This window comes from Myotis daubentonii, chromosome 5 (genome assembly GCF_963259705.1).
Source record: "Myotis daubentonii chromosome 5, mMyoDau2.1, whole genome shotgun sequence".
Classification (NCBI taxonomy): domain Eukaryota; kingdom Metazoa; phylum Chordata; class Mammalia; order Chiroptera; family Vespertilionidae; genus Myotis; species Myotis daubentonii.
The window spans coordinates 38,620,281-38,645,027 of NC_081844.1; the positions used below are offsets into that span (position 1 = coordinate 38,620,281).

Genomic DNA, 24,747 nt, shown 5'->3' on the forward strand with positions numbered 1-24,747 from the left:
ATTACCACCAAACCAGCAATGCAAGAAATGTTAAAGGAACTGCTTGAAGAAGAAGAAGAAGAAGAAAGAGAGAGAGAGAGAGAGAGAGAGAGAGAGAGAGAGAGGACCATTGGCATAAAGAAAATAAAAATGGCAATAAATAAATACCTATCAATAATAACTTTAAATGTAAGTGGACTAAATGCTCCAGTAAAAAGACATAGGGTGATTGAATGAATAAGAAAACATCATATATATATATATGTGTGTGTATATATATATATATATATTCTGTCTACAAGAGATACACCTCAGAACAAAATATACATACTGACTGAGAGTGAAGAGATGGGAAAATATATTCCATGCAAATGGAAAGGAAAAAACAACAACACTGGAGTAGCAGACAAAATAGACTTCAAACAAAGGCCAAAAAGGAAACAAAGTAGGCCTCTTCATAATATAAAAGGGAATGATTCCACAAGAAAATATAACCCTTGTAAACATATATGCATCCAGTATAGGAGCACCCAAATATATTAAAAATTTCTTGATGCATTTTTTCAAATATATATTATTAATATTTTACAGAGGGGAAGGGAGAGGGATAGAGAGCTAGAAACTTCGATGAGAGAGAAACATCGACCAGCTGCCTCCTGCACACCTCCTACTGGGGATGTGCCCACAACCAAGGTACATGCTCCTGACCAGAATCGAACCTGGGACCATTCAGTCCACAAGCCAATGCTCTATCCACAGAGCCAAACCGGTTTGGCTCTTGATGCATTTTAAGGGAGATATTGATAGCAATGCAGACATAGTGGGGGGCTTTTACACCCCACTAATATCACAGGATAAATCTTCTAGACAAAAAAATTAACAAGGAAACAGCAATCTTAAATGATACTCTAGAATAGATTGAACTACTAGACATATTCAGAACACCCCAATCCCAAAGCTATGGAATATATATTCTTCTCAAGGGCATGTGGAACATTTTCAAAGATAGACCACATGTCAGGACATGAGCTAAGTTTCTCCAAATTTAAGAAGTTTGAAATTATATCAAGCATCTTCTCAGACCACAATGGCATGAAATTAGAAATCAGTACAATAAAAATGCTCAAAAACACTCAAATACATGGAAGCCAAATTGCATGTTATTAAACAATGAGTGATTTAATAAGTTAATTATTAAATAATTAAGTGGTTAAATAATTAAACAGAGATCAAAGCAGAAATAAAAAAAAAACATCCTGGAAATAAGTGTAAATGAACACACAGCAATTCAAAATCTATGGGACACAGTGAAAGCAATCCTGAGAGGGAAGTTCATAGCACTATAGGCCTACCTCAAAAAACAAGAAAAACTGGTAATGAGTTATCTAACACTACAACCTAAAGAATTAGAAAAAGAACAAGACAAGCCCCAAATAAGTAGAAGGAAGGAAATAATAAAGATCAGAGCAGAGTTAAAGGACATAGAGACAAAAAAAAAAATCGATAAAACCAAGAGCTGGTTCTTCAAAAGCATAAACAAGATTGATGAACCTCTGGCCAGACTCACCAGGAAACAGAGAGAACCCAAATAAACAAAATCAGAAATGAAAGAGGTGAATAAACAACTGATCCCACAGAATTTCAAATTTTCATTAAAAAAAATACTATGAATGATTGTATTCCAACAAATGGGACAACCTGTATAAGATGGACATATTCCTAGAAAAATGCAACCTTCCAAAACTCAATCAGGAAGAAACAGAAAACCTGGATAGGCTGATAACTACTGTCAAAATGAAAGCAGTTAATAAAAACAAACAAACAAACAAACAAACAAAAACTCTCAGCGAACAAAAGCCCTGGTCCAGATGGATTCACAGGAGAGTTTTACCAAATATCCAAAGAAGAAGTAACCCCTATTTGTCTAAAACTATTCCAAAAAAATTCAAGAGGAAGGAATACTTCCAAACTCTTTCTATGAGGCCAGCAATACCCTAATTCCCAAACCAGGTGAAGACACGACAAAGAAAGAGAACTACAGGCCAATATCCCTGATGAACATAAACACTAAAATCCTCAAATTTTTTTTTAGCAAATCAGATCCAGCAATACATTGAAAAGATCATACATTATGACCAAGTGGGATTTATTGCATAAATGCAAGGCTGGTACAATATTTGCAAATCAATAAATATGATACAGCACATAAATAGATTGCAAGATAAAAATGACATGATCATATGAATTGATGCAGAAAATGCATTCGACAAAATCCAACACCATGTTTTTTCATAGAAACAATCAGTAAAGTGGGAATAGAGGGATCTTACCTCAACATAATAAAAGCCATCCTATCTAATAAAAGAGAAAAATGGTAATTGGCGTACGACAATACCCTTTTCATTGGCTAATCAGGGCTATATGCAAATTAACTGCCAACTAAGATTGGCAGTTAACTGCCAACTAAGATTGGAAGTTAACTGCCAACTAAGATTGGCAGTTAACTGCCAACTAAGATTGGCAGTTAACTGCCAACAAGATGGCGGTTAATTTGCATATGTAGGCACAATGCAGGGAGGCGAAAGGGAAAGCAGGAAGAAGCCCCCTGCCACTGACAGTGATCCGAAACCCAGGGGGGAGCTAAGAGCTGGGGGGCAGGGCAAAGGCGGCCCTGGGGCCGCCTTTGCCCTGCCCCCCAGCCATGATCGGAGAATCAGGTGCCTTTTCCGCCCTGGCCAGTGATAGCAGGAAGTAGGGGTGGAGCCAGCGATGGGAGCTGGGCATGGTCGAAGCTGGCAGTCCCAGGAGCTAGGGGTCCCTTGCCTGGGCCTAAAGCGAAGCCCACGATCGCGGGGCCGCTGCAGCTGCGGGTCCCCGCTGCTCGGGCCGGACGCCTAGGCCAGAGGCGTTAGGCCTGGGCAAGGGCGAAGCCTGCAACCACGGGGAGCTGGGGGTCCCCTGCCCAGGCCTGACACCTCTGCCGGAGGCCTCAGGCCTGGTGAAGGGGCCGATCCTGTGATTGGTGATCGGAGGGTGATGAGGGTCAACTCCTCTGGCCGAGGCATCAGGCCTGGGTGGGGGGCGGAGCCGGGGATTGGGGGGATATGATGGTCCCCTTGCCCAGGCCTGAAGCCTGGGTCAGAGGCGTCAGGCTTGGGCGGGGGGTGGAGCAAGCGATCAGAGGGAGATGGGGGTCCCCTGCCCAGGCATGATTCCTGGGCCAGAGGCCTCAGGCCTGGGCGGGGGCCAGAGCCAGTGATCGGGGGGAGTTGGGGGTCCCCTGTCCAAGCCTGACACCTCTGGCGGATGTGTCAGGCCTGGGCAAGGGGCCGATCAGGCGATCGGAGGGTGATGGGGGTCTACGCCTCTGGCCGAGGCATCAGGCCTGGGCAAGGGGCAGAGCCAGCAATCTGAGGGGTCTGGGGGTCCCCTGCCCAGGCCTGACCCCTGGGCCAGAGGCATCAGGCCTGGGCTGGGGGCAGAACCAGTGATGGGGGAAAATGAGGGTCCCCTGCCCAGGCCTGACGCCTCTCTCTGAGGCATCAGGCCTGGGCAAGGGGCCGATCCTGCGATTGGAGGGTGATGGGGGTCAACGCCTGAGGGCTCCCAGTATGTGAGAGGGGGCAGGCTGGGCTGAGGGACACTCCCCCCCCCCCCACACACACCCAGTGCACGAATTTCGTGCACCGGGCCCCTAGTATATAATAAACTTATAGCCAACATCATACCCAATGGACAAAAAAAACCCCAAAACCAAAAAAACAAACAAACAAACAAAAACATTTCCCCTATGAACAGGAACAAGACAAGAATGCCCTCTTTCATCACTCTTGTTCAACATAGTTCTGGAAGTCCTGGCCATAACGATTGGACAAGAAGAAGAAATGAGAGGTATCCAAATTGGAAATGAGAAAGTAAACCTGTTATTATTCACAGATGACATGATATTGTACATAGAAAACCCTAAAGACTCCATCAAAAAACTACTAGATGAAACAATATACAAAATTAACACCCAAAACTCCATAGCTTTTTTTAAAATATATTTTATTGATTTTTTTTTTCCAGAGTGGAAGGGACAGGGATAGAGAGTTAGAAACATCGATGAGAGAGAAACATCGATCAGCTGCCTTCTGTACACCTCCTACTGGGGATGTTCCCACAACCAAGGTACATGCCCTTGACCGGAATCGAACCTGGGACCCTTTAGTCCGCAGGCCGACGCTCTATCCACTGAGCCAAACCAGTCAGGGCTCCATAGCATTTTTATATACCAATAGTGAACTCTGAGAAAGAGAAACTAAAAAAAAACAATCCCATTTACCATTGCAACAAAAAATTTAAGATACTTAGGAATAAACTTAACCAAGGGGGAAAAAGACCTGTACTCTGAAAACTACAGGACATTGAAAAAAGAGATAGAGGAAAATATAAAGAAGTGGAAGAATATACTATGTTCATGGGTTGGTAGAATCAACACCACTAAAATGTCCATATTACCCAAAGCAATCTAAAGATTCAATGCAATCCCTATTAAAATACCAACAGCATATTTCACAGACATAGAAAAAAACTCTTCAAAAATTTATATGGAACCAAAAAGATCCCAAATAGCTGCATCAATGGAGAAAAAGAAATGCAAAATTGGAGGAAATCAGAGAACAAAGTGGGAGGAATCACATTACCAGATATCAAGTTATACTGCAAAGCCACTGTGCTCAAAACATCCTGGTACTGGCACAAGAACAGGCTTATAGATCCATGGAACAGGACAGAGAACCCAGAAATTGACCCAAGCCACTATGCTCAATTAGTACCAGTATTTGATGAAGGAGGCAAGAGCATACATTGGAGCAGAGGCAGTCTCTTTAATAAATGGTGTTGGGAGAATTGGACAGGTACATGCAAAAAAATGAAACCAGACCACCAACTTATACCATACACAAGAATAAATTCAAAATGGATAAAAGACTTCAATATAAGACTTGAAACCATAAAAGTCCTAGAAGAAACCTAGGCACCAAAATCTCAGGCATCCCTTGTAGCAATACCTCTTCTAGGACAATGGAAACTAAGGAGAAAATAAAGAAATGGAACTACATCAAAATAAAATGCTTCTGCACTGCAAAAGAAAGTATCAACAAAATAACAAGAGAGCCCACTACATGGGAGAACATATTTGCCAATGATATATCTGATAAGGAGTTAATCTCCAAAATATATAGGGAACTCCTACAACTTAACAAAAGGATGACCAACAATCCAATTCAAAAATGGGCAAAGGACCTAAAAATACACTTCTCCAAAGTGGACAATCAGAAAGCCAAGAGACATATGAAAAAAAATGTTCAAAGTCACTAATCATCTGAGAGATGCAAATCAAAATGATAAGGAGATAGCACCTCACCTGTCAGAATGGCTATCATCAACAAATTCACAATGACAAGTACTGTGGAGGTTGTAGAGAAAAGGGAGCCCTAGTACACTGCTAGTGGGAATGCAGACTGGTACAGCCACTGTGGAAAACAGGATGGAGTTTCCTCAAAAAATTAAAAATGGAACTCACATTTGACTCAGTCATCCCACACTTCTTGGAATATTCCTAAGAAACCTGAAACATTAATCAGAAAGAATATATGCACCCCTATGTTCATATCAGTGCAATTTACAATAACTAAGACTTAGAAACAGCCTACTAGTAAGAGTCCACCAGCAGATGAGTGGATAAAAAAGGTATGGTACATTTACACAACGGAATACTCTGCGGCAATAAAAAAAAAGAACTATTACCATTTGCAACAGCATCACCTGGTGGACCTGGAGAGTATTAGTCTGGCTGAAATAAGCCAGTCAGAGAAAGTTAAGTATCACATGATCTCACTCATATGTGGAACCTAATGAACCAAATAAATGATGATCAAATATAGACCCAGAGTCATAGAAACATGAACAGACTGTTGAACCTCAGAGGGAAAGCAGGGGGAGGGTTGGTGGAAAGAGATCAACCAATGAACTTGTATACATATACGAATGGCCCATGAACACAGACAGTGGGGTGTTGAGGGCTGGGAGGGAAGGCAGGAGCAGGCTAGAAGAGGTTAATGGGGGGAAAAAGGAGGACCTATGTTATACTTTCAGCAACAAAGTTTTTAAAAAATAAAAAATAAAATGCAAAGGTGTTGGTAAAAGAAAATATATTAAGACTTATACACAGGTGTCTGGACACAAAATCAAGAAAAATGCCTGTTTCATCAAGAATATCTTTGGCTGCTGCTGACCACTGAGCAGACTGAATAAATAAAGTATGTTTTCAAACACACACACACACACACACACACACACACACACACACACACACACACACATCAGCAAGAAAAGACAACTATAAAATTCAGAAAAAGAGAGAGGATAATAAATCAAAGAATGTGGGAATAAATTTAATTAGTAAATTGACTAGCAAGGAGATAAAAATGCTAATCTGGGCAGTCTACATTTAGCAGGTAGGCTGGGATAAACCACAGAAACAAGTTTAGTTATTTAGTATCCTTGAGAGTTTAGCTGTGGGACAGAGAGGAGATTGTCTCTGGCATTTTCTGCCAGTGTCTCTACATTAACCTTCCATTTTAGTAAATACAGAGCTGCACTTTGTCCCTCCTTGGACTTTCTCGATTCCCCTCATTGGATTTTCTCATTTTCCCACAGCTTTGTGTTAGGTCTGATCAAATAATGGAATCAATACCCCCTCCCCTGGGAACTGACCTTTAGGCCACTTCACAGTTGACATTTCACTTGCTTAGACCACATTCCACTTGCTAAAACTATTATCTCTCCCCCCTGGAGTTTCCTAGACTCTGGACCTGCAAAGAGATTCTACGCCCAGGAAAAGCCCACCTACAGTCCTTTAAAAACCTCTGACTCCTCATCTTTGGGGGGCTGGTGCCATTTTGGGGCTCAGCCCATCTGGTCTCCAAATGACCTAATCAATTTATAATCTCTTACCACTTTGCCCTCGTGCATTCCTCCTTTGGCGGACGAACATTTGGTGCCAAAACCCGAGGGGGTTCCACAGGGATGGGGAGCCATTGCTCCGGCTTAGGTCACTCTGAGTTTGCTACTCAGAGAGCAGGAGAGCAGTAGGCAGCGGCAGCTTGACCTGGGCTGACCTCCGAACCCTACTTGTTTGCTAGCCTCGAATAGGCTTCCCTCCCTTATGAACCCTCCTGAACCAGCCAAGGAGGACACTGGGTCGGGCATCTCTTCTCCATTCCTGATCCTCTATCCCACACTGGCCAATCTTCTCTAGATGAGTGACATTCCACAATTTCCCTTCTCTTGAGTTTTCTGTCCTCTCTCTCTTACTAACTTCTTGAAAGTCTCTCATCTCAAAAGTCCTAGTGCGAGGCCAGAAGACTCCTCAGCCATCTGGTTTTGGGTCCTTCTGGATTGGGGACGCCCAGTCCAGAGGGTCACCTCTCATTTCTCATGGTGATTTGTTTAGCAGCAGGGATGCCTGCCCTAAACAGTCACCTTTGGATTTGTGGTCTGTCACTCACTGTTCCTCTCTTATGGGCCATGCTATACGCTCTCTGCACACTCACGGGGGAGATCATGCCCAACCACCTCATTTTATTTTGTAACACTGTTGGGCTACAATATAAACTAGATAGTAAGTCTCAGTGGTCTGAAAATGGCACTTTTAATTTTAACACATTGCACCATTTAGGTAATTGCTGTCACTGCAATGGAAAATGGTCAGAGATTCTCTATATCCAGGCCTTTTTCACCCTTCAGTCCCAATCCTCTCTCTCAATCCTGCTCTACCCATCAGATCTTTTTCTTTCACACAAAACATCATATCCCTAACACTTTTGATTCTGAATCTATTTTTGACCCACTAGACCACTGACCTCCAACTCTTATACATCCCCTCCCTCACCTGCAATAAATTCCCAAAACCCAGACCCTCCTAACCACCAGATACCTTATCTCCCAGCCCCTGAGAGCCCAAATCCCAAGAATGCCAGCTCCAAAACAGCCTTTTGCCACCTACACTTGCTCTCAGGCCACCCCAAGACCACCCTCCTCAACAGCCTCTTATATTCCCTCACCAATTCTCCCCCTGAGGGAGGTAGCAGGAACTGAGGGTTTTGTGGTCAATGATGACAAACTTAATGAAATTATGCAAGGCCCTGATGAAAAACCAGCTCTCTTTCTCTTCCTCCTCACGGAGGCCTTACAGAAATTTACCACCTTAGGCTCCATCTCCCCAGAGGGAGTCTTCTTCTAAACACCCATCTTATATCCCTATCAGCCCCAGACATATGCCACAAACTTCAAAGAGTGGACCCAGATCCACAAACCCCTCAAAAGACCTCATTAACCTGGCCTGTAAGGTCTGTAACAATAGAGAGGAGGATTCCCAAATCCAAAAACAAAGGTGAGATCAGGCCAAGGCTGAGGTCCAGAAGGAGGTCTTTCAATTCCTAGCCACCTCTCTTATGAACCACAAATGAAGTGCCGGTCCTCCAACTGAGGGTAAGTAAGGGGCTAAGCCTTCTCCGGGCCCATGCTTCAAATGCAACAAGGAAGGACACTGAACCAAGTCCTGCTCAAACCCGAGATTTCCACCCAAGGTGTGGGAGGGAAGGCCACTGGAAATCAGATTGCAGTCTGGCCCCTCCAAGTCAAACCTCAGCAAGGCCACCCTCTGGATCTGCTTTAAAGTTCCCAGACCTCTTGGGACTGACCACTGAAGACTGAAGCTGCCCAGACCCTGACAGTGCCCCACAGATTTACATCACCAGGACAGAACCTTGGGTAATGATTGCGGTGGCAGGTAAGCCAATCTCCTTTTTAATTGACACTGGGGGCACTCATTTTGCCCTCTTCAAATTTGTTGGGATCCTTGTCCTCTCCTCAGACTTTATTACGGGGGGTTGATAGACTAGTCTCACAGCCATTGGCTACCTCACCTCTACACTGCATCTTACTAATATCCCCTTTTTGTTCTACCTCAGTGCCCAACTGGAGCTACTGTACATCCCCTCATAAATCCCAGTCACCTATCTCAGTTTCACTCTCTCACCCCACAAGTCCAAGCCATTCTTTGGACTGTAAACACTTTGTCCCCTCCTCTAAACAAGAAATACTCTCCTTTCTCAGGCTCGCTGGGTACTCTCGCCTCTGAGTTCCCAACTTCAGTCTTCTTGCAAAACTCCTCTATGACATGACATGGCAAAGGGACCCCCTCACTGAGCCTTCAGATCCCAAGGTCAGCATTCTCACCCCTTTAATGATCTGAAAACTGCTCTCACCTCAGTGCCTTCTCAAACCCCCACCCATCTCCCTTTCCCCAAAACAACTTTGTTTACTGCAAAACTACGAAGCTACCATCAGAAGCTGAACTCATTATCGCCCAAACCTTAGCATGTTATCTCTAAGGAAAAATGTGGCAGTTTTATCATTTTATTTATTTATTTTAATTCTTTATTAGTTAAGGTATTACAAATGTATCCTTATTCCCTCCATTTACCCCCCCTCCACACACACACTCATGTTCTCATCCCCCTGTTGTCCATGTCCATTGGTTTGGCTTATATGCATGCAGACAAGTCCTTTGGTTGATCTCTTCCCCTTACCCCCTCCCTCCCCTACTTTCCCTCTGGGGAGTGATAGTCTGATCTCTGTTTCTCTGTCTTTGGATATGTCCCTGTTTAACAGTCTATGTTGTTCTCTATAATCCACAAATGAGTGAGATCATGTAGTATTTATCTTTCTCTGACTGGCTTATTTCACTTAGCATAATGCTCTCCAGTTCCATCCATGCTGTTGCAAAAGGCAAGAGTTCCTTCTTTTTTACTGAAGCATAGTATTCCATTGTGTAGATAGATGTACCACAGTTTTCTAATCCATTCATCTATTCATCTGATGGGCACTTAGGCTGTTTCCAGATCTTAGCTATGGTGAATTGTGCTGCTATGAACATAGGGGTGCATATATCCTTTCTGATTGGTGTTTCTGGTTTCTTGGGATATATTCCTAGAAGTGGGATCACTGGGTCAAATGGAAGTTCCATTTTTAGTTTTTTGAGGAAACTCCATGCTGTTCTCCACAGTGGCTGCACTAGTCTGCATTCCCACCAGCAGTGAAAAATGTGGCAGTTTTAAATCCAAGTAGCTAGAGGCTGAGAAAAGGCTGCTGGCCTGCTCCCTCCTCCCTTGCCTTTTCTCCAGCCTTATATGCCTATACATAAATTTCAAGAGTCTTTGGTAACCTAAAGGCCTTGCTGGGTTAAATAATAAACATCTAAATATTTTAAAATAGCATAAAATACTGAAACATTGATTGCTAGACATGTTTCAATTAGCCTGCTCTTAGTTTTTATTACAGAACTTCTCTTATGCTTTGTTGAATGTATATTTTCTTGAAAGTAAGAGTGTGTTTAAAGTTTGTTCATAAATGTTAATCTAAGAAATGCTGACTACTTTTTGGTAATCATTGGAAAATTAAAGTTTCTAAGAGTTAAGAATTCTAATTAAATTGGAAAGAAATTGTATGATTTTGATAATAGAAGGTATGAGGCATGGACATGCATTTTGAAGGAGAAAGAAAGTGAGTTAAAGTTATAAGAATATTTGTGAACATTGTAAAAAGGTTTGTGAAAAGTTGAAAGAAGGTTTGTGTATGTTATAGAAAGCTTGTAGGGAGAAATGTTAAAAGGAAGTTACATAAATGACACAGGCCAGTAAGCCAGGACAAGCAGAATGGGGAAACTGAGATAGTAAAACGGCAGTTTGCAGCCATTTAGAAAATCCAGCAAGCAGTTTGCAGAGTAAATGAATGGAGGATAAACCTCATTTTGGTATAGTGGAGTACAGCCCTCCAAACTAACATCTCTTTCCTTCTACCAGACTATTTATGTTAATTCTTGTTCGTCTAGCGTTCGCCCCAGTAATATTAAAATTTATAAAACAATTTGTCTCCACCAGGTTACAAGCCATACTTGTGCTCAGGAAATAACACCCCTAGACCCCATCATAACCTCCTTTTGTGTCCAGGCCTCATGGTCCCTTTGATCCCCCCAGAACAAGGATGATGGGCCAGGTACAGGTATAGAAACTCACTGGGCCAGAAAGCCCTGGATTTCAGCAAGGGGCAAAACTGGGAAAACAAGAACCTCATGCCCAGGGTAACCTATCCTACTCTAGCAAATAACTAGTCAGGCAACTAAGGCCCCTGATATTATCCTCTCTAAAAATAACATCTAGGCCTCAGTTGTATTTCAACTCCAGGCCCAGAAAAGCACAAAACCGGACAAGTGATGCTGGGGCAGCTTCAGGACCAGCTTTTACCAACCAAGTCACTCAACAGGACTCTTTTCTTAGCCTTTACCATCCAATCTTTTGGGGAAATCATGCTGCTGCGACCCCTCATCCAGCCCCCTACTATCAAAGTCCATTTCCCTGTGATCTTGATCTCACCTCTCACAGCAGGAAGTGCCTATGGAAGATAAGATCTTTGTCCCTATTCTATAAAACAAAAAGGCTGGAATGTTAGGTCTGATTGAATAACTAAATCACTACCCTCTCCCCTGGGAACTGACCTTTAGGTCACTTCACAATGGACATTCCACTTGCTTAGACCACATTCCACTTGCTGAGACTATTATCTCTGCCCTATGGAGTTTCTCAGAATCCGGATCTGCACAGAGAATTCTCCGCGATCTGCACAGAGAATTCTCCGCCCAGAAAAAGCCCCCCAAGAGTCCTTTATAAACCTCTGACTCCCTGTCTTTAGGGGCCGGTGCCATTTTGGGGCTCAGCTCACCTGGTCTCCAGATGACCTAATTAATTTATAGTCCATTACCACTTTGGCCTCATGGATTCCTCCTTCGGTGACCGTAACACTTTGGATATACAACTAGATGCTACAAAACAAAATTCGATCAGGACGTTCTTCATTTCGTTCACCTAATTTAATGGTTCTGTAGGAACATTCATTTATCTACATATTAGATGAGTAAGAGGGGTAAATATATGAGACTATCATAAGCATTATGAGAAAAATTTGGCCCTATCCAGTTTTCTATATGCTCTACTCTTAATTAGAAGAGTATACTAAAGATTAATTTAGATAACTTTATTTTGCTACATGGTTTTCTTTTCATAATTGATTGTTAATTTCATCTTGCTTACAAGTCTTTACCCAGGTATAAAAGATGTACTAGTTATTGTTATGGATTTTGTCTTGTTGACCAATAAATACTTGAAAACTATTTATTTATTTAAGACTCAAACCTCAGAGGGAAGGCAGGGGAGTGTGGGGCAAAAGGGGGAGTTTCTAAAGTTTGTTGTTTCATTTATTTGGGACAATCACAGAAATTGTGATTTACATGTTTTAGTTTATTAACTTTGGGTCAGAGTGAAACCTGGATACACAAAGAAGTAAAATCTGGTGTCTTAGATTCTTGCTAATAAATAACTACATTCGGCTATGAATAAAATGTGAGCAACTAAGGGGGTTACTTAAGTACTTAAAAAACCACCTGTCTGGCCGAAACCGGTTTGGCTCGGTGGATAGAGCGTCGGCCTGCGGACTGAGGGGTTTCAGGTTCGATTCCAGTCAAGGGCATGTACCTGGGTTGCGGGCACATCCCCAGTGGGAGATGTACAGGAGGCAGCTGATCGATGTTTCTCTTTCATCGATGTTTCTAGCTCTCTATCTCTCCCTCCTCTCTGTAGAAAATCAATAAAATATATTTAAAAAACAAAACAAAAAACCACCTGTCTGTATTTAAAAACAGGAAGTCTATTTGATGAGTTGAGAAGTGTATTGACAAAGGCTTACATAAGGAGATACAAATTGTTACTAATGGTTACAGTAAGAATCCATTATCTATATTCAATTGGTCCAATATGTAGGAAAAAGGTAATCTGGGAGAAGTTAAAAAATCATGTAATGGTTTGTATGGTTTCCTGAGAAAATAGTTGAACTCTGATTTTTATAATTAGCTTTTGTCTCTTTATTTTCTGATATTTGGGGGGTTTATCTGGGGATCCAGAAAATATTAGCCATTTTCAGGGAGTACTCAAAGCATGTAGAGGCTTCCTCCTAATATTTTAGGAGGTTTGGGGCCAGGTAAATCTAACAGATGGAATAAAATAGCAAGCATTTTAAATACTAGAGAAAAGTAAATTAGGAAATTGAGAGTTAACAAAAAAGAGAAAATGGAACCCTAGTACACTGATGGTGGGAATGCAGACTGGTACATCCCCTGTAGAAAACATTATGGAATTCTCTAAAAAAAAATTTAAAAAATTGAACTGCCATTTTACCCAGGGATCCCACTTATAGGAATATATCTTAAGAATCCTGAAACATTCATCAGAATAAATATATGTAGCCTCATGTTCACAGCAGAGCTTTTTAAACTAGCTAAAATCTGGAAAGAGCCCAAGTAAGTACCCATCAGTAGATGAGTGGTAAAAAAATCTGTGGTACATTTACACCATGGAATACTATGCAGTTTAAGGGAGATGGATCTCTTACTCTTTGAGACAGCCTGGAGGGACCATGAGAGTATTATGCTAAGTGAAATAACGCAGAGAGAGAAAGTTGTAAGTTTTTTTTCCTTTAGTGATTAAAGTATTACAAATGTGTCCTTATCCTCCCATTGTCCTCCCATTCCCCCACTCATGCCTTCACCCCCCGGTGTCTGTATCCATTGATTATGCTTATATGCATGCATACATGTCCTTTGGTTGATCTCTCCCCCTTTTGCCCCACATTCCCCTGCCTTCCCTCTGAGGTTTGAGCATCTGATTGATGCTTCTCTGTATTTAGATCTATTTTTGTTCATCGGTTTATGTTGTTCATTATAATCCAAATGAATGAGAACACATGATATTTATCTTTCTCCGACTAACTTATCTCACTTAGCATAATGCTCTCCAGTTCCATCCATGCTGTGGCAAATGGTAGGAGTTCCTTCCTTTTTACAGAAGCATAGTATTCCATTGTGTAGATGTGTCAAAGTTTTTTGATCCACTCATCTGCTGATGGGCACTTAGACTGATTCCAAATCTTAGCTATTGTAAGCTATTGTGCTGCTATGAACATAGGGGTGCATATATCCTTTTTGATTGGTGTTTCTGGTTTCTTGGGATATATTCCAAAAAGTGGGATCACTGGGTCAAATGGAAGTTCCATTTTTAGTTTTTTGAGGAAACTCCATACTGCTCTCCACAGTGGCTGCACCTGTCTGCATTCCTACCAGCAGTGCATGAGGGTTCTTTTTTCTCTGCATCTTCTCCAGCATTTGTCATGTATTGATTTGTTGATGATAGCCATTCGACAGGAGTGAGGTGGTACCTCATTGTCATTGTGATTGGCATCTCCTGGATGATTAGTGATTTGAGCATGTTTTCATATGTCTCTTGGCCTTCCTTATGTCTTCTTTCAAAAAGTATCTATTGAGGTCCTTTGCCATTTTTTTTATTGGGTTGTTTGTCTTCCTTTTGTTAAGTTGTATGAGTTTCCTGTAAATGTTGGAGATTAAACCCTTATCAGAGATAACATTGGCAAATATGTTCTCCCATGCAGTGGGCTTTCTTGTTGTTTTATTGATGGTTTCTTTTACTGTACAGAAGCTTTTTATTTTGATGTAGTCCCATTTGTTTAATTTCCCTTTAGTTTCCATTGCTCTAGGAGTGGTATTGGTGAAGAAATCGCTTCGGCATATGTCTGAGATTTTGCTGCCTTTGGACTCCTCTAATATTTTTATGGTTTCCCATCGTACATTTAAGTCCCTTATCCATTTTGAGTTTTTTGTTGTGTATGGTGTAACTTGGTGTCTAGTTTCATTTTTTTGCATGTGTCTGACCAAATTTCCCAGCACCACTTATTGAAGAGACTGTCTTGACTCCATTGTATGTTCTTGACTCCTTTGTCAAATATTAATTGAGCATAGTGGTTTGGGTTTTCTATTCTATTCCATTGATCTACATGTCTGTTCTTGTGCCAGTACCAGGCAGTTTTGAGAACCGTGGCTTTGTAATACATTTTGATATCTGGTATTGAGATCACTCCTACTTTGTTCTTCTTTTTCAGGATCACTGCAGCTATTCATTTTTTTTTTCCAGATGAATTTTTGGAGAGTTCTTTCTAGATCTGTAAAATATGCTGTTGGTATTTTAATTGGAAGTGCATTGAATCTATAGATTGCTTTGGGTAGTATAGACATTTTAATGATGTCGATTCTACCAATCCAAGAACACGGTGTGTTCTTCCATCTGTTTATGCCTTCCTCTATCTCTTTTGTCAACGCCCTGTAGTTTTCTGCGTACATGTCTTTTGCCTCTTTAGTTAAGTTTATTCCTAGGCATCTTAATTTTTTTTGGTGTGATAGTAAATGGGATTGCTTTTTTAGTCTCGCTTCCTGTAAGTTCACTATTGGTGTATAGAAATGTCATAAATTTCTTGGCATTAATTTTGTATCCTGCTATATTTCCGAATTCATTTATTAAGTCTAATTTTTTTTTGATGGAGTCTTCAGGACTTTCTATGTACAGTATCATGTCATCTGCACATAATGACAGTTTTACTTCTTCTTTCCCAATTTGTATGCCTTTTATTTCTTCTTCTTGTCTGATCGCAATGGCTGATACCTCCAGTACTATATCGAACAGGAGTGAGAGTGGGCATCCCTGTCTTGTTCCTGCTCTTAGGGGAAATGGTTTTAGTTTTTGCCCATTGAGTACAATGTTGGCTGTGGGTTTGGCATATATGGCTTTTATTATGTTGAGGTTTGATTCTTCTATTTCCACCTTGCTGAGAGTTTTTATCAAGAAAGGGTATTGGATTTTGTCAAATGCTTTTTCTGCGTCAATTTATATGACTATGTGATTTTTATCTCTCAATTTGTTAATGTGATGTATCACATTTATTGATTTGCGGATATCGTACCATCCTTGCATCCCTGTGATAAAACTTACTTGGTCATGGCATATGATCTTTCTAATGTACTGCTGGATCCGATTTGCTAGAATTTTGTTGAGGATTTTGGCATCTATTTTCAAGAGGGGTATTAGCCTGTAATTCTCTTTCATTGTTTTGTCTATCTGGTTTTGGTATTAGGGTGATGCAGGCTTCATAGAATGAGCTTGGAAGTGTTCCTTCCCCTTGAATTTTTTGTAATAGTCTGAGGAGGATAGGTTTTAGTTCTTCCTTGAATGTTTTGGTAAAACTCCCATGTGAAGCCGTCTGGCCCTGGGCTTTTGTTTGCTGGAAGCTTTTTGATGACTGCTTTAATTTCTTCCATAGTTATCAGCCTATTCAGGCTTTTAGATTCTTCCTGATTGAGTTTTGGAAGGTTGTATTTTTCTAGGAATATGTCCATTTCCTCCAGGTTGTCTAGTTTGTTGGAGTATAGTTTTTCATAGTATTTTTTTTTATTGATTTTTTTACAGAGAGGAAGGGAGAAGGAGAGGGATAAAGAGTTCCAAACATAGATGAGAGAGAAACATCAATTCAGCTGCCTCCTGCACACCCTCCTCTGGGGATGTGCCTGCAACCAAGGTACATGCCCTTGACCAGAACTGAACCCGGAACCCTTCAGTCCACAGGCCAACGCTCTATCCTCTGAGCCAAACCGGTCAGGGCGTTCATAGTATTTTTTAACAATACTTTGTATTTCTATAGGGTCTGTTGTTATTTCACCTCTTTCATTTCTGATTTTGTTTATTTGGGTCTTCTCTCTCTCTGTTTCTATGTGAGCCTGGCTAGAGGTTCATCAATTTCTTTTATCCTTTCAAAGAACCAGCTCTTGGTTACATTGATCTTTTGTATCGTCTTTTTGGTTTCTATGTCATTTATTTCTGCTCTGACCTTTACTATTTCTTTCCTTCTGGATACTGTGGGCTTTTCTTATTTCTCTCTTTCTAATTTTTTAAGTTGCAAGGTTAAATAATTTATTACAAGTTTTTCTTGTTTTTTTGAGGTAGGCCTGTAGAGCTATAAACTTCCCTCTCAGGACTGCTTTCATTAAGTCCCATAGGTTTTGGATTGTTGTGTTTTCATTGTCATTAGTTTCCAGGATGTTTTTTATTTCTTCTTTGATCTCTTTGGTAACCCAATCATTGTTTAATAGCATACTATTTAGCTTCCAAGTGTTTGATTTTTTTTTCATTGTTTTTATTGTAGTTTATTTCTAGTTTTATGCCATTGTGATCTCAGAAGATGCTTGTTATGATTTCTATCCTCTTGAATTTGAAGAAACTTTGCCTGTGTCCTACTATGTAGTCTATCTTTGAAAATGTCCTGTGTGCACTGGATAAGAATGTATATTCTTTAGCTTTGTGGTGAAATGTTCTGAAGATGTCAATTAAGTCCATCTGATCTATTCAGTCATTTAGGATTGCTGTTTCTTTGCTGAATTTTTTGTCTACAGGATTTATCCAGTGATGTCAGTGGTGTGTTGAATTCCCCTACTATGATTGTATTATTGTCAATCTTTCACTTGATATCTTCAAGGAGTTTTTTTTTTAATGTATTTGGGTGCTCCTGTATTGGGTGCAAATATGTTTAGCAAAGTTATATTTTCTTGTTGAATTGCTCCCTTTAGTATTATGTAGTGGCCTTCCTTATTTCTTGTTATGGCCTTTACTTTGAGGTCTCCTTTACTTTGAGGTCTATTTTGTCAGATATAAGTATTGCTACCCCAGCTTTTTTCTCATTTCCATTTGCCTGAAAATTTTTTTTCCATCCCTTCACTCTCAGACTGTGTGAATCCTTTGTTCTGAGGTGGGTCTCTTGCAGACAGCAAATATATGGTTCATATTTTCTTATCCATTCAGCTACCCTATGTCTTTTGATTGAAGCATTTAATCCATTTACATTTAATGTTATTATTGATAAGTACTTGTTTGTCGTCATTTTTATTCTTAATGTTTGTGTTTCTTCTTGCTATTCTGTTTCTTCTTTTTACAGCAGTCTCTTTAGCATTTCTTGCGCTGCTGGCTTGGGGGTAATAAACTCTCTTAGCCCTGTTTTGTATGTGGAGCTTCTGATTCCACCTTCAATTTTGAATGATAGCCTTCCTGGGTATAGTATTCTTGGGTTCAGTCCCTTGCTTTGCATCATTTTGTATATTTCATTCCATTTCCTTCTGGTCTGGTGTGTTTCTGTTGAGAAATAAGTTGATATTGTAATAGGATATCCCTTGTAGGTAACTTTCTGTCATTCTCTGGCAGTCTTTAAGATTCTTACTTTGTCTTTGGTGTTTGCCAATTTAATTATGATGTGTATTGGTGTCAGTCTTTTGGTGTTCATCTTGTTTGGGACTCTATGTGCTTCTTGGACTTGCATAGCTTTTTTCTTGCCAATATCAGGGAAGTTTTCTGTCATTATTTCATCCATACAGATTTTCTATTCCTTGCTTCTCTTCCTCTCCTTCTGGTATCCCTATTATGCAAATGATGTTTCTTTTTGTGTTGTCCCAAAGCTCCCTTAGGATCTTCTCTTGCTTTTTAAATTTTCTTTCCAGTTGTTGCTATGGTTATGTGTTTTTTCCTACCTTGTCTTCTAATTCACTGATGTGTTCCTCAGCCCCTTCTAGTCTTCCTTTTAAGCCTTCCATTGTGTTCTTTAGTGCAGCTATGTCATTCTTCATTTCCTCTTGGTTCCTTTTCATGTTGGTGACATTGTCATTCAGCTCCTTATAATTCTCATTGAGTTTTGTGTATTTGTCATTGAGTTGTGTGTATTTGTCATCCAGCCATCTCAGCATCCTTATAACCATTACTCTGAATTCTTTCTCTAATATGTTACTAGCCTCAATTTCATTTAACTCCCCTTCTGGTGATTCCTCTTTTTCTTTCCTTTGGGGATTGCTTTTTTGTCTTCCCATGTTTTGCTGTAATGTTTTAATTGTAGATCCATTTGCTTTGCTATCCAGGTTCTTTTGAGGATGGTGTTACTGGTGTGCTGTCTCAAGTCTCCTGGGCTTAATAATCTAGCATAGCTCCCTACTTGAGCTATTTGGGTTCTCTTGATGTAGGCTTGCGAGCTGGAAAGGTGCAACTGTGGTGTCTAGAAGTCAGCAGCCATGGAGAGGGTGTCCCAATTTTGTTGTCTTGTGCCCTTGGTTGAAATCATGCATGCCCTGCAGGGATTCACAGTAGCACCCAGGAACCATTTGTTGGGGTGGTGGGGCTCAGGAGGCCTGCACTCTGAAAAGGCATGCCTGTGATGTCCAGAGTTCTGTAGTTTTGGGGTGGGCAGCCTCCAGTGGCAACTCACAGGGACACCCATAGTGCGTTTTCCAGCAGAGTGTACTGACACACTCTGAAGGGCCCTGACACTGAAGCCACGGGATTGCAGTGTCTGTGGGCAGGTATCCCAGAAGAGGGAATTCAGCATTTCTTCAGCCCAGCAGTGTTCTCCTGTTTATATAAGTTTGTGCCCAGTAGGGGCTCACAGCAGCACCCAAGAGCTGCTGTGAACTTGGGAGGCCTGCGTGCCAGAAAAGCGTGTGCCTGTAGTGTTCAGAGTTCTGCAGCTGTGTGGTGGGAAGTCTCAGGTTTTTGCTGCTGCACCTGTGGTGGATAGGTGCGCGCTCCCAGTGACAGCTCACAGGGGCACCCGTGGTGCCTTTGCCAGCAGGGCGGTGCACTGAAGCATTCTGAAGGGCCCTGGCACTGAAGCCGCATAATCAAGGCATCTGTGGGCAGGAGTTCAGGATGAGTTGATTCAGAATGTCTACTGCCGGGGGAGTGCGTCCCTGTTTGTCCAAGATCACACCCAACCAGGGCTCACAGCAGCTCCCCAGAGTGCCCTGTGTGTAGATGGGCTCAGGGTGCCTGCTGTTGGAAATGTGCGACTGTGGCAGTGCCTTTTCCTGTGCAGAGCTCAGACGCACTCTGAGGGGCCCGGGCGCTGAAGTTGCGCAGCTGGGTTGTCTGTGGGCAGTTATTCAAGAAGAGGGACTTCAGAATTTCTATTGTGGGGCAGTGCGCCCATGTCTGTACAAAATCACACCCAGCGGGGGCTCACAGTAGCTCCCAAAGCTGCCTATGGAGTGGTGTTCCCTGGAAGGCTGTGTGCTAGAAACACACAATGTTGGAAACGTGGGTATGTGGCTTCTGGAGGTCTGTGGCTGGGGCGGGGGAAGTTGCACTTACTGCTGTGGGAGTGGTACACCTTTGGAGGTGAAGGTCCCAGAGTCCACAGGTCTGCGGGTGGGGCAGCAGGATTTTGGCTGAAGTGGCTAATGGGCCATGGGCAGTGTCCAAGGCCTGTCTGGGGGGTGGTGATGATGAGTTCCTAGAAGAGGCCACTCCCGCTTCAAGATGGAGTGGGATCCACGCCCCGAGTCTCGCAGTCTGGGGAGTGGCCGCAGCGGTGGTAGTCTCTCCCTGTCCCAGAGAGCCTGGTCTGCCACCCCCTGCTACTCCTGCCAGATTTAACTGTCCCTCACTCACTTACACACATACCACATACATCCACACACTCTCCTTTTATCTCCTCACTCACTCACTTCCTATCCCTCACCTCTTTCCTGCCAGTCGCCATCTTTTTCCTACTCCCAAAAGTTGTAAGTTCTTATCAGAGGTGGCCAAATGTAGGTTGACAGTCATTTGTATGGAAAATAACACAATAATTAATAAAAAATAAATTAAACTCTGTTTTGCATACTCACAACTGTAAACCCACTTTTGCACAATGCTATAGTATATATACTAATAATGTGCAGACTGGAAGTTACTATCTTTGTAAAGACTAGAGCTGTTAATGAGGCATGACTGGCGTGAATAGTAATCAGAAAATTTCCCAGGTTTCCAGTCTGCTTCCCAATTGCCAACTATTGAAGAAACTAAAAATGAGAGGACTGGCAAAGAAGAAATTTAATTTCTATGTTTGCATTCTCTGTGTGACAAAGCAGAGTACAAATGGGAAGGGTGGTTAGAACTGAGACAGCAAATTAAAAACACACATTAGCTGTACTTTTGCTCAGGAAATACAAAGGCACTAGTTCCATGAAAGTTAGACACTATATAAAATCATGAAAGATAGTGATATTCTAGGAATTAGGATATTTTGATAGTTGTTTAATGGCCAATATTTTATGATCCCAAATAATAAAAATTCACAGGCAGTATGTCAATGATCTGCGACACATTCTGTAACATTTCTCCTGTAACAGCCAGGAGACTAAAATTTAGTACATGGGAAATTGGGCTTCTTTTAAGAAATTGTAAATTGTTGCTTTTCTTTCTAAAATGCAGTGGAACATTTTGCGGTTCTTCCTTAGATGAAATTGGAACATCTTGCTCCTCTTCCTTAGGTAAGGTCTTGACATTTTGCTCTTTTTACTCAAGTGAAGGTTCCTCATTCTGCTCTTCACTCTTATCTGTTCTTCTGCATGTCAGAAAACCCAAAATTAACAAGCATAATAAAAGAATAAAATGAATCAACCAAAGTGGTCCCAGGTTATTGGTCTTTTGTCTCACTGTTCTCCCAGGAGGTGGGCCACTATCAATACTACCTCCATGACCTCTTTCCAGGCAGAAGGGAGGCTCCCACTGCCAGTTGCAATGGCAGTGCTGCCTGCTGTTGCAGACTCCTTTCAGATTGCAGCTCTTAGGTGAACAACTAGTTACCAGAAGTGACCTATGGACACACTTCCTTGTGATGCAGATATGTTCTGCCCCACACTCTGTCCCATCTTTCACATCACCAATGTCAGGTAGGGTCATCCCGAAGTGGTAGTCGGTACCCCAGCAGGTGGCGCCATTGAAGTGAGTCCAGTGCACAGTAGAATGATCTCTCAGAAGGGGAAGTTTTGTCACGTTTTCACACTGAATCCTCCCGCACAAGGTATCTGAGATGTCACATTTTACATATGTAGCGTTCATCAAACCACAGTTCCCAAAACGGTCACCTCGGGTGTTCATTTCCGTGTAGCAACTCTGATTTGCACTCTTGGACTCTTTGCCAAATATGTTCCTACACTGCTGCTCACGGTTATTGCATCTCTTTTCATAGCAGTAGCCACCGCCCTTGCATGGCATCCCATTCTGCACATACACATCCTCTGGACAATGGTGGGATGTCCCATTGCACCACTCTGGGAGATCACATTCATTTTCCTTTTTTCTACAAACTTTTCCTCTTCGAACGATCTGACAGTCTTTGCAACAGAGACCAAAAGCACAAGCAGCCCCAGGGCTGAGAGTGCAGTCTGACTCACAGCACGGATCTTCCATACACAAATGTAAAGCGCCACAGTCACACTCTTCTCCTTCTTCAACCACACTGTTCCCACACCGTGCAAGTGTGAAGATGTTCCCTGCATTTGATGAAACGTAGATGCAATTTTGCCTTGCATTAGTTTTCATGAGGCTAGCATAGCTGCAGTTGCTGAATCTAATTCCATTTGATCTTACTGGATACATTATGCATTGTTTATGTCCACATGTACAAGTTTTGTCATCATGATTCATACCAAAATTATGACCAATCTCATGGGAAACAGTGTGTGCAACAGCACTCAATTTATTGTCCATTAAACTTTCCACTCCACAATTACGAATAGAGTTACATACTGTTCCAACAAAGGCTAGGCCAATAATAATACCAAAGCCATGCTTTACCAAAAGATGTGCAACATCATGGGGAATGCGCTTATTAAAGCTAGTTTGCTTCCAATTGCAAAATGTGCCCAGGACATTACCTATCGAACCTATTTTAATAGGGTTTTTTTCAGTCCAGACCTCAATTCCCATTAAAACAACATCAACATCTAGAGAATATAAAAAATATTCAACTTCATTGACAATAAAGCATACTTCATACTGCACAGCTGTGGTGTTGCTTTCGTGATGAAGATAGCGATTGTGGTCCACCACCACTGCCAGTTCAAGAAGCCGGTTGTGTGTCCACCAGCCTTCATACCCACTCTGCATCAAAGTGAAATTAACACTCTCATGAAACTTCAGTTGTCGTGCTATTTCTTCATCTGTTACTCCACATCTCATGGGTGGCAATTGTGTCTCCTCACTGTCCACTTTGTATATGAAATGTTCAAATGTGGTAGAAAGTCTCTTGGGCTCTATTTCGTAAACAACGTCATTTGTCTGTAATATTCCTTGCAAGCCCCCCAGACAGGTACTGAAGGTAACCAGGGATTCTGGGTCCCCCTCCACATAACCCTGGTAGTAGCAGTCATTCTTTACAAAAGGCTGGTCCTCAAGGAGAGCACCCTGGTCTGAGTAGGTAACCACTCGGAAGTGTCTGGACAGAAAATGCTTGTTGACCTTCATGTGGATTATCTGATTCTGGCCCCCAAAATGCATTCTGTAAGAGAGCCAGTCTTTAGTCTTCATGCCAAAGCCTGCTACCTTCAAGGGAATCACCACTTCTGGGGCACCATGGGGTCGGGAGTGCACAGCCTGGGACCATCCATATGGGAACAGAACTACCGCCAGCCAGAGTGACAGGAGTGTGTTCCTGACACACACCAGGGCCTCACTCACAGCCATTATGGAGCCACCACACACAACCATTGGTGAACACACAGTAGGAAGGGCAGGAAGCATCACTGTTCCCTCTGAGCTGGGCATTCAGCATTGACTTTGAGTCTGTTCTCTGGCAGGCTCATACCAGCAGAGTAGCACACTGGAAGAGAAAATAAAAAGCAGAGTAGAGACAGTGTTTGGGGTTATGAGCAGGCCAAGGTGGAGGAGGAAGAAAAAGACAAGTGTTAAAATGAAATTAGTGTTTGACTCAAGACATGTCTCAGAATACTTCACGCATTTGTCCTTAAGAAATTTTAAGGCATCACGGTGCATGTGGCTGAGTTGGTTGACTCTTGTCCTTTGCACCAAGCTGTCACTGGTTTGATTCCTGGTCAGGAATCATATCGAGGTTGTGGGTTCGTTCCCAGTAGGGGGCATGAAAGAGGCAGCTAATCACTGTTTTTCTCTCATAGATGTTTCTATCTCTTTTTCCCTCTTCATTCCTATCTCTCTTAAAGTAAATAAAAATTTATTTTAATAAAAAGAAATTGTAAGGCAGTGTGAGATTGTGTGTGTACAAGAAAATGGTCATTGGTCATAGACTAACACCTTTTGAACCTGGTTGAATGACACTTAATGATTAATGATACTATTGTTTAACTGCATGAACATGTGTGAATACTTTCACAATAAATGTATAAAACAAAGGAAAGGTAAACTTATATCAAATGTTTGAGAGGGAGTTTCTATTTATACCTATAGAATTGATATAAATATTAATATTTTCAATTTTATTTGTATTATTGTTTGAAATATTTTTTATTTTTCAATTATAGCTGCCATACAATATTAAATATTAGTTTAAGGAGTGCCCCCAATGACCTTATATAAAATACTAAGTTATTATCCTGATAAATCTTATACCAATCTAACAAAATACATACATAATGAGAATATTATTGACTGTATTCCTTGTGCTGTATTTTACATCTCCATGACTATTCTGTTACTACCAATTAGTACTTCTTAATCACTTCAAACTTTTTTACTAAACTCCCCAACCCTCCTCTGGTCTGATAACCACCAAAATGTTCTTTATACCTCTGAGTTAGTGAGGCAGGGGGTCCCGCGGGGGTGAGGCCGATGGAGTCCTAACAAAGCATGCCCGACTCCGGAGATCAGGTTCAAGATGCAGATCTGAACTTTATTGTTTAAGTACAGCGACATATATAACTTTTTGGACCAATCAGAAGTT

General features: G+C 41.5%; 1 protein-coding gene across 1 annotated transcript; it reads right to left on the reverse strand.

The window, feature by feature from the left end:
- Positions 1-21,344: 21,344 nt before the first annotated feature.
- LOC132234247 (disintegrin and metalloproteinase domain-containing protein 20-like) lies at positions 21,345-23,574 on the reverse strand. The gene has a single exon (XM_059695289.1). The coding sequence runs from the start codon at positions 23,571-23,573 to the stop codon at positions 21,345-21,347; it is 2,229 nt and encodes a 742-aa protein (XP_059551272.1). The 5' UTR covers position 23,574.
- Positions 23,575-24,747: the final 1,173 nt, after the last annotated feature.